General features: G+C 44.7%; 1 protein-coding gene across 1 annotated transcript in view; it reads right to left on the reverse strand.

Annotated features, from left to right (window-relative positions):
• The window catches only part of smap1 (small ArfGAP 1), a gene marked incomplete at both ends in the record, with an annotated part of 87,595 nt that extends 72,153 nt beyond the window's left edge, over window positions 1–15,442 (reverse strand). The window contains 3 exons of the mRNA XM_079229692.1: window positions 2,711–2,796; window positions 4,131–4,264; window positions 15,325–15,442. Of these exons, the coding sequence (XP_079085818.1) occupies window positions 2,711–2,796; window positions 4,131–4,264; window positions 15,325–15,442 (338 nt within the window). The remainder of the gene's footprint in view (window positions 1–2,710; window positions 2,797–4,130; window positions 4,265–15,324) is intronic.
• Window positions 15,443–16,436: the final 994 nt, after the last annotated feature.

Genomic DNA, 16,436 nt, shown 5'->3' on the forward strand with positions numbered 1-16,436 from the left:
CTGCCGGACCCAGAAGCCTCTTCATTTGTGGGGGAAGCTGAGGCTGGTGTGGGAGGACAGAGGATTGACGAGCATGCAATTGTGGTTTCAAGATGTTTTAAGAGTGCAGCGCATAAATGAAGATTTAGAATATGGCTAATTACAAGAGCTAATTACTAGAATTCCTCCGAACAAAACATTTCCGTGGACCAATAAAACCCCACATTAGTCAAATTCTAAAACTGCAAATACGGCAAAGCGACATGAATGTGTCCACACTGAAGGAAAAACATCCGTAATTAAACAAGCTGTAAAAAATAATGGCCGGGGGGGGGTGGCCGGGAATTAAACTCCATTTAGTCATTTACATACATAGCACACTAAAGGCCCGAAATGATGTGCGAGTGGGAACACATGGGTGGGAAACGCTCACACACACTCAGGCGCTATAGCTCCTCTAATCCCGCGTCCGTTATCTGCCGTTTTCAGCCAGCGGCGCTGCTGTCGGGACGACTAATGGACTTCAAAAGAGTGAGGAATGATGACCACCCGCACAAACGGGCCTGCCAGATACAAGATAGGGTATTAGAGCCTCGCTTCACACGGGGAGATTATTTATTTCAGTCTGCTGGTGGGAATAGGAACATATGCCGCAGCGTTAACCACACAGCGGCCTCTCCTCGTACCGTGGAAAGGGGGGGGGGGGGGGGGGGGGGGGGGGGGGGCAGACGCTGCTCGATCCCGATTAAGTATGTGGAGCCTCTCGTGTGCCGCTGGAGGTGATTGGGGAGGCGCCGACGAAAGCTTGAGTTTGGTGAGTGATTTCAGGTCGGGTTAACCTGATCAGTATGCCGACATGCTGTAAATCAGTCGTAGTGAATCATTGATATGGACCAGATCATTTGACACGCCAAAGAACAATCAGTATTATACTGAAGCGATGCATCAAGCGTGACTGCACCTCACTGTCGGCTGAGGTTTCCAGAACAAACTGACCTCAATGGGAACATTTCTCATGTCCGACTGTTACAGCGGCCGGTAGGATTCATCATGAGTACCATCAGATCAGAGCAGCAGATTTCCTTCTGGTCCTCGATGCAGGCGTTTGTATAGGCGACACCTGCAAGCTGCACACAGGAACAGCGATTCTTTGTTACAATTTAACTAGCGGTAAATATTAATGTATCAAAAACCTGATTTGCTTGGATTTTGCAAGTAACAAATAAGACAATGGCTCAGTCACCATCATACAAAAAGAAAAAAAGAAAAATGAGGGAATATCTTTTGGAAGACTCCTGGTCTTTCATTTGTCACCCATCTGAAACGCAAAATAAGTCACTTTTATGTCACATTGGGAGTTTCTATTCAAATATGTGGTGCCGTAGGGACCTTGGCGTAAATATCGGGGCGTCTCATCAGGGGTGTTCAAACGGTTTTCACCGAGGGCCACAAACAGAAAGATATACCAAAGTCTGGGTCACTCAGGTGAGGTGTATCACAAAATGAATCAAATGAGGTCAATTATGCTTATATATATTCTTTTTTTTTATATTTTATATATTATATTTAATAATAAAAAAGTTGCATCAGAGGAAGCTTGGCCTTTTCTAAGCTGCGGTAGAAGTCGGTAGGGAGAGAAGCTGAAGCTGGTTCTTCAGAGATTCATCACTGCACCTCCATCAGTTCTAGTTCAGACTCTCTTCACTTCTTCTGCATCACAAGGAAGGGAGTCGAGAACAGCTGGAATTCTTTCTCAATGCAGAATCATATTGGAACGCTGACTGAATTCTGTCATGAGATGTGAGGACAGACACATATTTCCCCTTTTTAGCAGAAAGGTTGACCTCTGGAAAGCTGCAGACAGCGTGGGGAAGAGCAGCGTTGATGTTGTGTAGTTGTGTCTCAGAGAGACGAAGCATCACACACAATGCTCATGTGTGTGTGAGGTTGTGGTACCTGCTCTTTGCCTTGCAGGCTCTTGTTCAGTGTGTTGAGATTATGATCAGATCAACTAGAGGCCAGGTCTGCCAGCCATAGAGGGTCACTCAGCTCATGAAGGCGTCCAAAAACTGGTGCATGTCTGACCTCAGAGTGAGAGAGTAGAACCCGTATTCAGCCTCAACATCAGGCGGGAAAGCTTCAACTTCTGTGGTGGATCTGACTCCGCTTCAAACATGTCCTTCCCCGTTGTTGTGCACTTGAGATTCCTCAGACCCAGCAGCTCCTCCGCAGTGCAAAAGTTATCGTCAACTCCAGCTGAGCGGCGTCTGAGCTCTCATCACGACACCTGATGCTTTACGTTAGCTGACAAGTCTTCGTGTTCCCGGACATCTTTTCCGGGCACATAATTCCTGCAGCTTTAGTGAGGCTCGGTGCTATGAAGTCGCGTCTGAGAAGGTTTCCATGTGAGCTGAGCGACCTCCTGGCTGCTCGTGGGGCATTTTCTTGCGTTTTGTTCGGACGGCAAAAATACGATTGTTGAGCTCGCAGGCTAGCTGGCGTTTGCGTGACTTTCTCTCCGTTATATTTTCTGTCTGCTTGCTCTACAGGGTGACAGAGGCTTTTAATGCACACACAGTGTGACAAAAGCAGTTTGCACGCAAGCGTTTAATGTCGGGGAGTTTTTCACGCCAATGTATGGCGACATGTATGTGGCAACAATACGGTAAATAGACGGTCAGAGAGTAACACACACACACACACACACACACACACAGCAGGAGGAGGATACTGGTCCGTCTGTGGCCGTCTGAAGTTCTCCGGGAGGTGGTCCTCATACAGCCGCTTGGCCCGGTTGTTGCCCATGTCCACCATACTCTGCAAGGAGAGGAAGAAACACAGAACGATACATCAATTGGTGAAACGGCTTTAAAGAACATGTCAAATGCCCACGGCGACTTATTCCAATCGGAACATTTGCATTCGACTCAATTTGCCCGCTGAGTCCTTTCCACACACACACACACACACACACAGACACACACACACACACACACACTCACACGAGGTCAAGGCTAAATTAAGAGGAGGGTGATTAATGGGGTGATGATAGAAGAAGTGGTTGAGATGAAGTCTGAACAATCAGCCATCTGGAATTAATTAGTCATTGAAAAACAGTGATTAACATTCAGAGTGAGTCCTCCTTTGACTCACACTCACTGATGGATAGGCAGAGCCTTGAAGAGGGAGACACACACACACACATGCACACACACACACACACGCACACACACACGCACACACACTTTTAACACACTGAACAATTGGATGTATTCACAACTGGATGATTGAATAAATTATTGGCGCGCTCAGGTGAGTTTCACACGTTCTCCTCATTGATTGTGTGTAAATGAATCAATGAGACATGCTAGTAACCCACAAAAACACACCTATACACACACTGATTACATGTCTTTGTATTCCCTGTACATTGGAGTGAGTGAGTGAGTGAGTGAGTGAGTGAGTGAGTCATTCTTCAAACAGTAGCATGATGTTCATTTAGTAAACGACGGGTTTCATTTAGAGTCAAATAGATGTAAAAGAAGGTGAGGACATTTTGTTTTAAGCATGTTTTTATTATGAGCTAGGTAGCGCTGGTGTTCTAAGAGTTGCATGGATTCCCTCAGTATGTGTTCGACTTCGGCGAGTTTCAACTCAACTCAAAAGGGTGCGATTTTGGACACAAATTGGGTCAAAGTGGTGAAACGATAAAGAAGACACAGCGATTTTTAAAAGGTCAACTTGCACCAAGAAAAGATAAATTGTTGGATTATGTGTTGGCCTTGTTCACCGACTGTTGCCATGGTTTCTGCCACACGGCGCGTTACTGTTCCAATTTCCAAATGTGTGACAGTGAGAGTATCTGATTCTTGATTTATTTTTAAGGAGACACTAGGACTAGAACAAATCAAGTCCAAATTGGTCTCATCAGATTTCAATCTCAGATACAGTCAGTGTAAACGTTGTGATGCATGTCCTCCTCCTGTCTAGAGACCAGTGGACATTCGCAATGCAAACACAGCATCACTTTTGAGAAGCAGTGAGAACTGTCACTTACGGTAGTAATGTTCTGGTTAATAATAATAATAATATTAATATAGCAGTGTCACTGCAGTATTTCCATGCTGGTGGAACGGGCTGTGTGTGTGTACCTGGATCTGCTCAGAGGTCCACTGGTCCAGATTGACAGATTTGACTCTGGAGATGTGGACACCCAGGTTGCGGTGGATGCCGGCACAGCGGATGCACATGAACACCCCGAGGTTCCATGACGCCCATCGAGGACCTGCAGTGGCAAAGAGGAAAGGAGAGGATCGGCCTTACAGCTGCACGGGTTCACGTTTTTAAAAAGGTGCGATGTGTAATGCCAGTAGCTCCAAACAAATAGGGGGCAGAGCAGGAATACATCAAACTCTGGAGCGCATCCTAATAACACTGACATCTTAAAATGTAAGCGTGTGACATGGTGTTTAGTTAAGGTTATCATCTATGTGTTTACTGGACGCTCAGCGTACGTCTCCATCCTGATTAAATCCAAAACGGTGGATTATTTTATCTTTATTTATCTCGTGAGCTCTTCTCGTTCGGTTGACGCTGGTTCATTCTTTTGAACGCTTGAACCTAAAGTTCCAGACTCAATAGCACTCGTTAGAGTAATAATCTGCCTTCCGACTCCCTTTCAATTAAAATCTCAACTGTGGAGGCGATCGAACAGCAGGAAGCGAGGAATTAAAAAACGCGATGAAATAAAAAATGTTTTAAAAAGGGAAACAAAGGGCCGCTATTCTCTCTGAGCCTCTTCAGTCCATCAAAAGGTTACGCTCGCTTCCACAGACCTGGACAAACGGTTTGACTGAAGGGGTTTCTGGGCAGCGCGCAGGTGGAGTCCAGCCTCAGTCTGAGGTTAATGAGATGAGATCAAAATAAACATTCAAATCCTTTACTTACTTCGGTGGAATTGTCTCACTTGTAAAAGCTCCAGTTTAGTGTTTCGACTTCAGCTAATGCAGAGACTTTGTGTCTTATCAGCATTGCTGGGGAAGTAATGATCTCTAATACTCGTGAATGGGATTTTTACAAACGGAGCATAGTGGGGTTTGTATTATTTAGCATTTGATTGCACTTCCTGCGGTTTAAGAATAATTCCTCTATATTAAAGTGTGTGCATGCACCATCCGTTTTTAGTCATTTTGAAGCACAACAAACGGTGCAGATATATATATATATATATCTTTCTTTATTTATCGAATGTACACGTTGTACAAGTTGTTGCGTTTAATAAACTACCAATTAGAAAGCAGATTATTCTAATAAATTGCTACAGTACAGACTTGTTTAGGATCTCTTCTAACTAAATATTTAAAGGTTGAAGAATTGAAAAAAAAAAGTACTTTTACTACACACATTCTCAATTACTTTGATTTAGTTACTATTTAGTTTAGTTTTATATACTATTTATATTTAGTTATTATTTTTGATTTAGTTACTTTAAAAAATGTCAGTATAATTAAAAAAAGGTCAAATAAAAGCAGCTTTGAGATTCTTAAACTGGTTTTCAAAAGCTGTCATTATCTCAAGGCTCAGGGAATGTTGTATTCACAGAGCCTTGTCATCCAAAAAGTGAACTTAAACAAGAAGAAGAAAACACCACATAACATTACATGACATTAAACTACAATACACTACACTACACTACATTAAACTACATTACATTACATTACATTACATTAAACTACATTACATTACATTACATTACATTAAACTACATTACATTACACTACATTACATTACATTACATTACACTACATTAAACTACATTACACTACATTACATTACATTACATTACACTACATTAAACTACATTACACTACATTACATTACATTACATTACATTACACGTGCTGTAACTGAACTCCAGAGCTAAATCCATTCTTTTCCTAGTGCAGTAAAAAATGTGAAACCAACTCAATTTTGGAGGAGTCAAAGTCAGATTTTGGATCTCAGCTTGCTAGACAGAGGCCACAAAAACTAAATAGAGAATCACATGGTTACATAAAGGCCGTGGCAGAGAACATGAAGTGCCATGAGCTCGCTGCACAGAACCAGAAGACGCTGCAGGCGACGCGGAGACTTTGATTCCTGCTGACACGCAATGGGGCGACGCCGCTTGAGAGGAGGGATGGAAATGTGGTATTTTCCCAAAAGCAACTGCCCCTTAAGGGTCAGTCTGAAGCGAGGGTCCGAGGCCCGAGTTCTGTTGACAAGCTGGTATTCTGAGACGGCAGTACTCTCTTCAACATACCAAAGACACCGAATCCCCATCCTGGACTTAGGTCGGCACATCAGGCTTCAGGGTGGATTCCTCCACAAGCCAAAGCATCGTGGAAGGGTGAAGCTTCACACTGCCAAAACCCTCAAAACAACGAACCAAAAGCACAGTGGTGTTTGCGCTGTATTCCCCATCCCTGCTCCTATTCTTGTCTGCACACAATGTATTCTTTACTTTTTCTCATTGTTTCATTCTTGGCACAACAAAGTATTTTTGCATTTTTCATGTGAACGCTTTGAAAGTCTTCCAGTTAGAAACTGGAACTCTGGAAAGTGTGGGCCGTCATCCCCAAAGTCTCTTCATGGGAAAACTGTGAGAAGATGTAAACTCCTCACATCAGCCCCAGTGCCGTAAGGCGACAGAGCCAACCGCATCATATCATGCATTTAACAATCTGAAGCTTAGTTTATACTCGCTGTAGTGAAGTCGGCCGAAAATGACTTAATCACAGCTGGTGGTCGCGCACCTCTGAACTATTGTAGTATTGAAGACGCTACTTACACCCAAGGTCAAACCTACCAACGCCGAACGAGACCAGCAAGAGAAATGAATGATGGTTGTGAACACGAGAAAGATAGAAGAAGTTTTGAGATAGAAGTTTAAACCCTGGCTGCCTCACATTAAAACTCTGCAAACGCGGCCGACCGCCGACCAAAGTGGGCATGATTGTCGAATTTTCAGTCTCGGAAGAATTACAAAACATTTTTGGACGAAGCTCCGCCCCATTTCCCAAGTGAAAAATCTGACGCGCAGACAAGCCCTTTGAAGCATACTAAAGGCCATTAAACCCACAGAGCATTAACACACTCGCACACCAACAGAGTCTCTTCATACATATTGTGTTTGAGCGAGTTCAGGTTAAGAGCGTCCCACGGAAATCCGTCCACCAGATGCATCATCCATCATATATAAAAGCAGCACAAAACAACCGCTCGCTCTGCTAGATCTCCACGGGGATGAATGGGAGACGGCACGGACATGACAAGTCAAATCACTTTAATGGCCTAGTGGTGTCTGGCGTCGGCTCGGTCCCTCCCTCCCTCTCCGGGCCACGGAGCTCACCGTCCGGCAATCTGGCGGTCAAAAAAAGCGACTTTGAACGCAGCACGCACAGAGGATCAACCTTTCCGGATCCGGGCTTTATGAGGACGGTGGTGGCGCAGTAGGGACGGTGGGATGGCGGCGGCCAGTCTGGTGGGCTGGAGTGAGAGCATCAGCGTGTTAATGCGGTGGCACTAATGCGCTATAGACGGCCTAAAGGAGCATTAAAGCAGGGATGACTGAGCGTTAAGCCCGAATCAAAGCAGCTCAGCCACAGAAAGCCGGACTCTATCTGCGCGGATCGGACTTGTCTTTGGTCCGCCCTGCGATGACCTCCCCGAAAGCACATCTCCTAAAAAACAAAAACACACATCCATGTACACGTGTGGATTCCTGCATGTCGCAGGTGTGATTTTGGCCGGATACACCGACGTTCCATTGCAGCGGTCGGCTTTCACAGTGGATTCTCATTCTCCACTGGCTGCCGAGAGGCTCCATCACTGTGAGAAATTCAATTGAGCTCTTCAAGCGGCTGTATTTAGGGGAGGGGGATGAATGGCTCGCAGGAATTATACTTTCAATTCGATTGCAACCCTGTCAGTCACATTCCTCCCAGAGATGATGCTCCGGCTGGTGAGTTCCAGAGTAGTTTGGGGTAATCGGATTATTCCTCACTTTTGGCAGCAGCCAGAGTTCATGTGAATTTTCCGTCAGGTTTCCTTTGTTCCTTCGGGCATTGCGGTGGTAGCAGTGCAGTCAAATGTAGAATTTCACCATCAAAAGTTTACTGAATGCACACATGAAAATAAAACATGGTAAACTTTTAAAATATTACTGTAAATATAATCAAGTTGGATGAAAAATGTAGCAGCCAGAGCCGGCTGATGACTACCTTTGTGTAAACTGGGCTGTTGCTCATTTGTAAATGGGTTTTCAGGCTCCTGTGGTTTATCCTGATTTATGATAGCAATGTGCTCTGCTTTTGTGTGCAGAGGAACAGTCACTGCTCAACCAGCTAGCCTGACCTATTAGTTCCACAACTAATGGTTTTAAAGAGTTTTGTGGGCCAATTGAAGTGTTCTAATTCTTAGCTGTGGCAAAAAAAAGTGAACGTGTTGTTCTGTGTACTGTTGGGCAAAAGAGAAAGCAGTAAAAAAAGAACTAAAAAGAAGAATTATTATGAAGAATTTAAAAAGGAATTTAAAAAGGAAATAAAGTGTCTGTTAACTAAATCATCAATGCATTGTTAACGGGTACTTTTTCAATAAAAGAAGTCTACTCATACTGCAGGATGGAAGATTAAGCAGCAAAAATAAATGGGGGACTTTTATTGTGATGAATTTATAGGAAATTAAATGTGTTTATCCAACGATTTACAGACGTTCCTTTCACCGTGAAATATATCCGGAACAGCAAGTATGTATGCCAAGTGTGGACACAGCACAGTTCTGATCAGCTAAATTAGCACAAAGTCTCAGACGTTAGCACAAAGGCTAACCCGGAAGCGCGCTATATTGTATCTATGGCTGGAGGTAATTGGTGATATGTTAAACCTCTGTGGCGGTGGACTACAGTCCCGGCTGAGGGGGTCAAAGCCACTCGGATGTATGACGCGATGTTTGGATGCTGCTGTCCTTTTCTGAATCAGCTGTTTCTATCCGTTGGCCTTTTTAAAACAATAACTCCATCAACAATACCTGGTGTAAAAAATGACCTTTACCCCCCAAACCTCAGCACGACCTTCACCTGGTCTCCAAATGAAAGAGTGCTGCAGCTGATGCTACGGTCACTGACAGCTGAAGAGATCCAAAGCATGCAACAGTAGTACGTGTTCGTCTGCGTCTCAAGTGGATTGTTCACACTCAATAACTTGCTCTACATTGACGTTTGGGCAAAAATAGACAGCCGACCTGATTAGACCCAAATGAGCTCTTCTCATACACACACACGCACAAAGAAGCAACAACATGGATGTTTAAAGCTTCAAAGCTGAAAGACGCTTTGTGGACTTGCACAGACCCTGCAGTGCTCACAACACTGCAGTCCGTTGTGTGTTCTAAACCACAGCTCCCAGAAGCCATTCTGGCTGCTGGCATGGCCTCTTTGTTTGAATCATGTCGTATCATAATTCTCAGTCTCGTGGCCCTTTAGGTTTTATGGCCTTTTAAAATGTTTTATTTCGTCTTAATGTCCTCTTGTAAAACTCTCCATCCGAGCTCCATGTGTAATATTCATAGTTCCTTAAACGATGTTCGGCTGAAACCAACTTTATTCCTCTCTTCTTCTTTTTGACTTCTAGGAATAAGAAACAAAAGCTTGCAAAACTGCATGAAAGCTGAACGGTGCCTCAGGCGAGAGAGAAAGCCCATCGGCACGCGCAGATTTAGCGGCACTTTAACAACCTCCAGTTCCTAATTAATAAAACGTCCTCTTAGTAAAAATCACAGAGAGGCTGCCAGAAGTCCTCAGCGCAGGCCGGAGGAGAAATCATTGAGTGACGGGGACAGAGTTTTTAAAAAGGCACTGTGCTGCCCCCTGCTGGTCCGGTAGGGGGATTCAGAGTCAGCGGCGATGGAGGAGCGGAGAGGCTGCTGCTGCCAGGGGGAATGGGTCACAAAAAAACATCACCTGCTTAGTTTTATCAGGTGTTCTATGAAGAAGGAGAAGCAAAAGCAACATGTAGAAGTATTTTTGACCTGTCGAGCATTTTTTAATTCAGGTCAGCAAATTGTTGGCTGGGTGGATGGAAAAGTGAAGCCGGGGCGCCACCTGCTGGTGATAGAAGGCAGTGTGCTGAAAGTATTGGAATTGAGTCATCACACACACACACACACACACACACACACACACACACACACACACACACACACACACACACACACACACACACACACACACACACAGGATGAGGAGGGGAAGGGGGGGTTATTGTAGGGCTGATTTATTTTAGCTAGGGTGTACCTAATAAACTAGTAACTGAGTGGATGGAGATAGAGCGCATGGAGGAAGCGCCTGCTTGTTTTTTCTCGTCAATACCGTAAAAGCTATTCAGCCTGAGTGCTTAGGTCACTCAGAGGTGAAACACCATCCACGGATGAGGAACGAGGTAGTGAACAAAACAGCCTCCATCAACATCTTGAGTGATCTTTAAATCACAATCTGCTCTAAAAGCCTTCAATGTATCAACCCAACATATGTGTAAGAAACTAATTTGCTGTTGCCGTTATTCTTTGTGGAGGAACTCAGTTTTACATCTTGATTAAACCAAATGATCTGTAAAGCACAAGTGTTCAACAGGCTTTGAAAACCCATCTTTGGAGCAGGACGACAAAGATGGCAGCTTCCTCACATTAAACGTCAGCCATATTCTTTTGTCACAAACCTGTATTTGTTTTGCTCGCTGGGAACAGTCTAGATTATTACAACGTGTTCAGTGGGAAGCGTCACACCAATGAATATTCCTGTTGTTGTACGTCAGGCTGTCAGCTGTTGAGCGACCACACTGAAGTGCGTGTCTTCGGCCTCCAGCAGCTCAGACGGTAGCGACGCTCCGGTCTCAAGGCGCCTCGTCCGTCACGCCGAATGCAGAACGGGAACAAGTGACGCCTGCGTTGGTTTCCCACTCGCCTCACAACTTTGGGTGACATTGCACCTCCTCTCACAGGGCTGGACCCGTCCTGCTGGACCCGTCTTACTGGACCCGTCCTGCTGGACCCGTCCTGCTGGACCCGTCCTGCTGGACCATTCCTACTGGACCCGTCTTACTGGACCCGTCTTACTGGACCCGTCTTGCTGGACCCGTCCTGCTGGACCCGTCCTACTGGACCATTCCTACTGGACCCGTCCTGCTGGACCCGTCTTGCTGGACCCGTCTTGCTGGACCCGTCCTGCTGGACCCGTCCTACTGGACCATTCCTACTGGACCATTCCTAATGGACCCGTCCTGCTGGACCCGTCTTGCTGGACCCGTCTTACTGGACCCGTCCTGCTGCACCCGTCTTACTGGACCATTCCTACTGGACCCGTGCTGCTGGACCATTCCTACTGGACCCGTCCTGCTGGACCATTCCTACTGGACCCGTCTTACTGGACCCGTCTTACTGGACCCGTCCTGCTGGACCCGTCTTGCTGGACCCGTCCTACTGGACCCGTCCTGCTGGACCCGTCTTACTGGACCCGTCCTGCGCACCTTTCGTTGGTTTCTCACTCGCCTCACAACTTTGTGTGACATTGCACCCCCTCTCACAGGGCTGGACCCGTCCTGCTGGACCCGTCTTACTGGACCCGTCCTACTGGACCCGTCCTGCTGGACCCGTCCTGCTGGACCCGTCCTGCACACCTTTCAGGACGCGTTGATATGCAGGTGTGTGTGTGCGAGCTACTGGCCCCAAATTAACCGAGTGCGAGTGTGTGTACAGTCCTGTGTGTGTGTGTGTGTGTGTGTGTGTGTGTGTGTGTGTGTGTGACAGCCAGAGATGGGTACCAACGACGGGACAGAGTGCCTCCTGCGGGGCGCTTGCCAAGTTCTGCTGTGCCAGCACAGAGGAGAGCTACATGTTGCCAACTCAGAGATAACCCCACTACACCCCACACCCTGGCCACAAATCAGAACACACACACATACACACACACACACACAGCAGTGCAGCGTGTGTGTGTGTGTGTGTGTGTGTGTGTGTGTGTGTGTGTGTGTGTGTGTGTGTGTGTGTGTGTGTGTGTGTGTGTGTGTGTGTGTGTGTGTGGAAGAGATGGCAGTGAGGATGGAATCACAGCCGAGCGGCTCAGGTGAGTCATGTGCCGCGGTGCGGACCACACCCAGACGAGGAGGATCAAACAAACGGATCGAACCAAACTAGCGGCCAATCGGATGATCCATGAAATCCATCGCTCCGCCCTGAAACTGCTCACAATGAGGTCTAAGAATATATGTGCTACACTGCTCCTTAAATACTAAGGATGGGTTAATGCAGATCATAAATGTCCTCACTGTGTGACTAATAAGGAATACATTATTATTATTATTATTATTATACATTCTCTGTCAATCAACCAACTGTTTCCGCTCCGGTTCATAACTTCAGTAAACATTCAGAGGGAGAATATAATTGACTATTTTCTGAACGATATCATAATTGTTATTTAAACTAATATTACATTCATATGTGTATTCAGTTGGGGAAATGACACCTTTTCAAACTAAAACTCAACTTCACAGTACACTCAGAGTGATCCTAACAGCTTCCTGCAGTGTGTCCTCCATAGTGCCGTGAGGCCGGTCAGGCAGAGAGAGTGTTGAGAGCGCCCTCTGCTGGACCACAAGGTAAACTACTTTCTGCCTTTTAGAGGCCATATAGTTTTTAAACCTGAACAGTTCTTACAGTTCCAATATTACATGTTTTTTTTTCCCCACGCCAGAATGACAGTTGGACTTTCAAATTTAAAGAGACAGAGCTCTTTATCTATTTGCACTTAATAACACTGGCTGACAAGGTAAGGATTAGAAACAATTCATATTTACGAGGGTGGCAAAGATTGACAAAGATTGTGATTTCTTCAGGATATCGTGCAATTACGTTGCTTAGATTTTATCCCTCCAAAGCCCATTTATTGTTTGGATAAAAATAGCTGTGACATAGCGAACATGACACATCGGGCATGGCTGCTGCTTTATGAGTCACATAAGTAAACACGCGGCAGGGTCACTGAATGATGCAAATAATGCAGTAAAAATGTTGTAAAAAATACTTGATCACCTGCAATAATCATATGAATTCTGGATAAGAATCAGCAGTATGACAACAGGATTGATATGAAATAAAACTTGTATTTTAAAAATGAGTATGATATTAAGCCTAACCGTTCTTGATCTTTAAAACAGTAGTTTGTTTGAAACATTATTTTTACTCAAGGTCCACTTGCTAGCTTTTTACCAGGGCTTTCAACCACATCTCATGGTGTTCCTCAGTGGATGCAGTTGCCATGGGTGTAGTTGTGTTGTCACCATGGGACCTCAGTGTGGACTTGTGTGTGATAAAAGGTGGTCGTATAGAACCACATCCATGGTACCCGAGCAGCTCCTTCCACTGAGGAAGACCATGAGCTGTGGTTGAAAGCGTCAGAAACAACAGGTGCTTCCCGCCTTGTGTTGAATTTGATCTCGTCAAAGTGTTGTTTCAAAAAGGTCCAGAATGAGACGCAATCCGCCAAGAAAGACTGAGCAAGGGAGTTAAAAGATCTGAAAAAACCTAGTAAGTGGTCTTTTTTCTTTACTTGGTTATTATTCATTAAGCTACGATAAATATCATGCATTTCTATGGCAAAATGTCATTTGGTCTGAAAGGGTGACCGTATTCTATCCTGAAAATGTTTGGGTAAATCCGGTTTAGGTGCATTCCCATTCCACTATGTGCATGCTGGGAGCTACAACCCCCAGGCCAGGATAATAACATGCTATTTACACCGATATTAATATCATATAAATGGACAAAAGATGCAGCTGCAGCAGTCAAATCATGATCATATCTGATTCACGGCTGAGGGAGGTCTGGTGCTACAGATTACACCTGCCAGAGGGCAGCAGCGGCATGGTGATGACGCAGAAGCCATTCAATCTCAGTCATAGGTAGTCCCAATGAGACGTTCAAACTCCACTCAAAAATCTGGGGATTTCATGCTTCCATAGTTGACCAAAAAAAAAATACAAGTAGGTTAAGACGTTTAGGTAACAGCACGATCATGTGCTCATTATTGTTAAATTGATATATATTTTTTAATTTATCCTGTTATGTGTTATGTTGCTACCACTCACTATATGAATTACCAAGTGCAGCGTGCACGTCGTTGGAATACAGGACTGCTTGATGCCGAACCAAAGACTGGGTCCTAAAGATTAGGGGAAACTCCGAGATTAAAGTGTACGGAAGAGTCTGTGCACGGGATCTCACACGTTCATATGTTTGAATGGAGATCTGGGGGATGTTTAGCTCACGAGCTCATCGCGAGTCAGAGATAAGGTGTTGGCTGCAGCTGCAAAAAAAAACAAAAAAAATCGTATCTGCTGCCGACATGTTTTTCTACGCGGCGCATTCAGCGAGCAACCGACTCCTCTACATCACCGTTGCCTTCACAGGACTCGTATCTACGTTTTCCGCTCATAAATAAAGCAGTCAAGGACATGACATCGATACTGGAAGACCTGCGTCAAGTTAGCCCGAGTCATGCAACACGACACCGGAAATACACAGCACCGGATTTTCAAAATAAACATGAATTTCCGCGGCGACCTCACAAAATAGGTCCTAGGCTGGAAACTAGGAAATACAAAATGAAAACCTCATAACAAAAAAAGAGCACCATCATCCTCCCAGGCTCAATGACGAATGAAATAGGAAAAGTGCTCGTCCTGTAATGCATCAAGTACTCAGAGTGTAATTACGCATGTTTGATGCACGCAATGAAGCAAGGCAACGTGGTTGTATAGAGTTTTCATGAATGCATTAAACAAATATATTTGTTCAGATAATTTAACCTCTCATTGTAGCTCCTTTATTGTGCCATGTATTGCCTCAAATGAAAATAAAAACAATCTCCCTCTTCGTTCTTTTGACAAATAACAAAACAGCTCGAGATGGGTATTATTTTGAAAATGCCAAACGGACATTGTATATAGTGTGTGGTTAATTGTACAAATGTCGCTCAATAATACTCGTTTTGCCTTAATTGTGACAAGCACTGACATCAATACACTGAGAATGGACACCTATGGGTGTTCAGTCAGAATGAACGTGACTCACTTTGGGTTAAGACAAGACAGATTCAACGCTACGCATTGCTGCACAGAAGTGCCTGTAATAATAATAATAATAATAATAATAATAATAACGTTACAATCTGGTGCTAGCTTTAGCGCGCCGTTAGCGCCGCCCTTCCATCACTTCATCTGTGCATTACTCACAGTCTGACGCGGCTCTCGTTACCTTTCGCCTCGCAGTCGGCACAGTGCTTGTTGTCAGCCTCCCGCAGCAGTTTAGACAGGATGACCTGATGCTGCTCGTTCAGTTTCTGGGCTTTTTCTCGCTCCGACCGCGTCGTCATTTTGCCAAAGTTTTGAAGTTGGTCCCGCTGGTGTAGCGCCGATGAAAAGCCCACGGAGTCCTCAGCTCGTGTTAAACAGGGTGGGACATCCCCCTCGCAGCCGCACTGAACCGCCTGTATCCCGCTAGCTCGCAACCTGCTAACAAGGTAATATGGAGAGCCGGGGCAGCATCATCCCTGCTGCCTTCAAGGCTGTCGGAATTTCTACAGCGGCGCGTGCATCTTCACAACTCGCAGAGCGGGCATCGAACACACATGAGCAGACGTAAACAAAGACAATCCATATGAACCGCTTTGAGCTGCATTTTTACAGATGACATGTATATATCGCCATATATAATAGTATTGGATTAGTGATGCTGGTTCATTAGCATGTAAGATGTATTTAAACCAATTAACTACTTTATTTATTGTTGGGAAATTGAATATTTAACAATGCATCATGTTTAATAAACAGACAATACACTTTGTAAACATCTTTTATCTGCAAATAAAATTGTAGAAAGCAGCAGGAATTGAAACCCTGATTGACTGTGTGTGTGTGTGTGTGTGTGTGTGTGTGTGTGTGTGTGTGTGTGTGTGTGTGTGTGTGTGTGTGTGTGTGTGTGTGTGTGTGCACAATTGGAATAACTCACCGTGGGCATTTGACATGTTCTTTAAAGCCGTTTTACCAATTGATGTATCGTTCTGTGTTTCTTCCTCTCCTGTGTGTGATTGTATACTGTTATAATTATGGTTATTATTGTTATTATTAGTGATTGTAACAGTACTAGTAATAGCAAGAGAAGCACACACCCAACACACCAACCCTCCTGTCCCTGCTGGGCTACAGGTTGCATTCAGTCGAGTCATAATTCAAGAGTTCTATCCCAAAGTAGTCTCTCCCAATAAAAATATACCCAAACAAAAATACAAATAAATAAAACGAGGGAGGAAACATTTCCTGCCATTCATTCTCCATGTTCATGTGGTTGGCACACATGGTTGTGTTGAC

The sequence above is a fragment of the Taurulus bubalis genome (assembly GCF_910589615.1).
Source record: "Taurulus bubalis genome assembly, chromosome: 14".
NCBI classification, from domain to species: Eukaryota; Metazoa; Chordata; class Actinopteri; order Perciformes; family Cottidae; genus Taurulus; species Taurulus bubalis.